Genomic DNA, 2,906 nt, shown 5'->3' on the forward strand with positions numbered 1-2,906 from the left:
GCAGGGACTTTCCGCCAGAGCTGCATGATCTCTTTGCAGCGGCTCCACCAGTCTGGGAGTCCAGTACGAGCAGATACAGGGGAGGAAAGCAACGTTAGCCCGGACCTGAGGAGCTCACTCCTACCCTTGGTGGGTCACTGTCCCCCCTCATGTGAAGGGAAAGCCCAAGAGACAGAACTGAGACCCCCTGCCCACTTTAAAGAACACTTCAGTGGCAGAACAGCTGGGATCTCCCCTCAAAAAAGGGATTAGGGAAGTCACACTCCACCCAAACCCCCAAACCCTCAGCCCAACGGGGCGGCTGCAGCCCCCCCAGAGCCCTACCTGGATAATCCTGCTTGAGGTTGGGGAAGTTCATGTTGGCGTAGAGGACAGGGGAGATGGTGGAGAGCTCACCCAGCTCCTCGTCCTTCTCCCAGCGCTGCAAACTGCGCTGGTTGTAGGACAGCCCGTCGCCCTCGCCCTCCGTTGTGGGCGTCGTGGGGGTCGAGGGGGTGGTGGCGGCCGAGCTGCTGGCCCAGGGGCTCTCAGGCTCGCAGTGGTCTGGGCTGAAGAAGCCACTCCGCTCCCCGAGTGGAGAGGAGTGCCACAAGTTGTCAGGTTGCGGGGCGGGTCCCAGGAGAACCTGCAGTTCAGTTCCTCCAAGGAGGGGATCCCCAGCTCCTCTGAGTACCTGTTATCGAGGAATGGGGACTGGCAGACTCCCGAGTACGAGTCCAAGGAGACAGATCCGGAGAGTGAGCCCAGGGAAACGCTCCCTGTGAGAGAAATAAGATGGGTTGCAGGGAAAACAAAGCTAGGGCACAAACCTGCACCTGCCCCGAGGGTCTGAACAACCCCCAGACAGCACAACCCTCAAAATACTTTCCATGTTCACCCCCAGAGAAACAGGGAATACCCAGGAGCCTGTGCTCTCAGATACTACAGGCACCACTGAGTGAGTGAGTTTGGCTTTCCTGAGGCTGGAAACAAGCCCTGCCCTTCACCACGCACCCCGGGGATGATGGGGGCTCTGCCAATTCCACCCACCCTGCCCCGAGAGCTGCAGGTCTCCTTGCAGGAAGGGCCGCTGTGCTCGGCTGGGGTCCTGCCCGGCCTCCATCCCCGCGGCCACACAGTTGAGGGGCTGCTCCCCGCGCTCCGCCGAGCCCAGCACGTCCTTGAAGAGCTGCTGCACGTCCTTGCTCTCCATCTTGGGCAGCTCTGCAGAGGCAAACACAGGAGGAGCTGGCTGCAAATACAACACTGATGGGAAGTGGAGAAACCTCAGGGTAATGGTCCTGGGACCCCCTTCAGCGGAAGAGGAGGCACAAGATGGTCTCACCTTCCGTGGGGATCTTGTCGAGGTCGGAGCTTAGCGCTCCCTCACCCGGGGTGGCTGGTTTTTCAGAGTCCCCGCGGTCTGGGGAATCCTTGGGCTCGTCGGCTCCTGAGGAAAAATCAAGAAGTGCCCTCAGCCCCTTGGGGACCCCCGGTTCAGGGTTGGGGACCCCCATGGAGCAGCCCCCGCCACCCAACAAGGGACACGAGGCCCTCGGTCCTCCAGCGGCGCCGCGCCACAAGGGGGCGCTCTACGCGCCACTCTATGGTCACGGGCATCATGGGACAGACCACAGAGTTCAGCCCTGCCTAGAGCGGACCCCTCAACCATAGAGTTTGGTCTCGATGGCTGTGGGCGCCCGGTGGCCCGTGGAGGACTCGGCTCTGGGGGTCCCACAGGGGTCTCACCCAGCTCCTCGGCCTTGGCGTCGTCCTTGCCATCGTCATCGGGAGCGGCGGCGCTGCCGTCAGTGCTGTCATCGCCTGCAGGGTAGCCCAGGATTCAGTGAGCAGGGTCAGGATCCCCCCGGAGCCCCAGCGTTCTCCCTCAGTGGCGATGGCCACCCCTCACAGCCCTCGGCCTTCTCCAACGAGCCTCAGTGCCCCCAGTGGGGGTCCCCAACAAACCCAGCGACCTCCAATATCCCCCCAAGACTCCTAACAAACCCAGGGACCCTGAACAACCCCCTCAGCCATCTTGGAGACCCCAACAACTTCCAACAAACCCAGGGACCCTGAACAACCCCCTCATCCATTCCCAGCCATCCTGAAGACCCCAACAAGTTCCAACAAACCCAGGGACCCACAACAACCCCAGGGACAACCCCAGCAATCTCCGATATCCCCTCAAGACCCCCTACAACCCCAAGAACCCTGAACAACCCCCTCAGCCATTCCCAGCCATCCTGAGGACCCCAACAAGCCCAGGGATCCCCCAACCAAGCCCAGAGACCTCCAACCCCACTAGGGAGCCACAACAAACCCCCATTAACGCCTGCAACCCCCCCCTCCCGGGTTGCAGACCCACTCCTGGCCACACTCACCTCGGGGGTGGGTGGGGGTCTCCCTCCTGTCCGGGGTGCCCCCCTGTAGTGCCCCAGCGAGGTTGGGGTCCCCTTTGGGCCTTGGGGCACCCTGGCCCAAGGCGGGGCGGGCGGGCGCCATCCCCCCAGCCAGCTGCAGCCCCTCCATCCATCCCACCTGCAGGTACGGGGGGAACATGTCCTCCAACTTGCTCTTCTTCCGTCCCCGGCGCTTCTTCTTCTCGTCCCCTTCTCCTGAGCCTGGATCCAGGCCAGCCTCGGCTGGGACATCACCAGGAGCTCCCCCTGCAACAGCCCCCCAGCAATGAACACCCACCCCTCAAAAAGGCTCTGGGGATGGTCCTGTGCCACTGGAACAGAGTTGTGAGGTGCGCCCTGAGGGCCCCTGCACATCCCTGGGGGTGAGAAGGGAATGGGAAATGGAAGAAGGGAAGGTTTGGGAAGGGAAATGGTGGAAGGAAAAGGGGTAAAGGGGGAAAAAAGGAGGAAAAAAAAGGGGAAAAGGGGGAAAAATAGGGGAAAAGAGGGGAAAATAGGGAAGAA

The 2,906-nt window shown here is 61.9% G+C and overlaps 1 protein-coding gene across 1 annotated transcript in view; it reads right to left on the reverse strand.

Moving 5' to 3' along the window:
- Positions 1-2,906, reverse strand: part of KMT2D (lysine methyltransferase 2D) — a 29,094-nt gene that overhangs the window by 19,248 nt on the left and 6,940 nt on the right. The window contains 7 exon segments of the mRNA XM_031064566.1: positions 9-52; positions 325-569; positions 674-758; positions 1,030-1,203; positions 1,325-1,429; positions 1,729-1,803; positions 2,364-2,648. Of these exon segments, the coding sequence (XP_030920426.1) occupies positions 9-52; positions 325-569; positions 674-758; positions 1,030-1,203; positions 1,325-1,429; positions 1,729-1,803; positions 2,364-2,648 (1,013 nt within the window).

The sequence above is a fragment of the Geospiza fortis genome, unplaced genomic scaffold, assembly GCF_000277835.1.
Source record: "Geospiza fortis unplaced genomic scaffold, GeoFor_1.0 scaffold599, whole genome shotgun sequence".
Taxonomy (NCBI): domain Eukaryota; kingdom Metazoa; phylum Chordata; class Aves; order Passeriformes; family Thraupidae; genus Geospiza; species Geospiza fortis.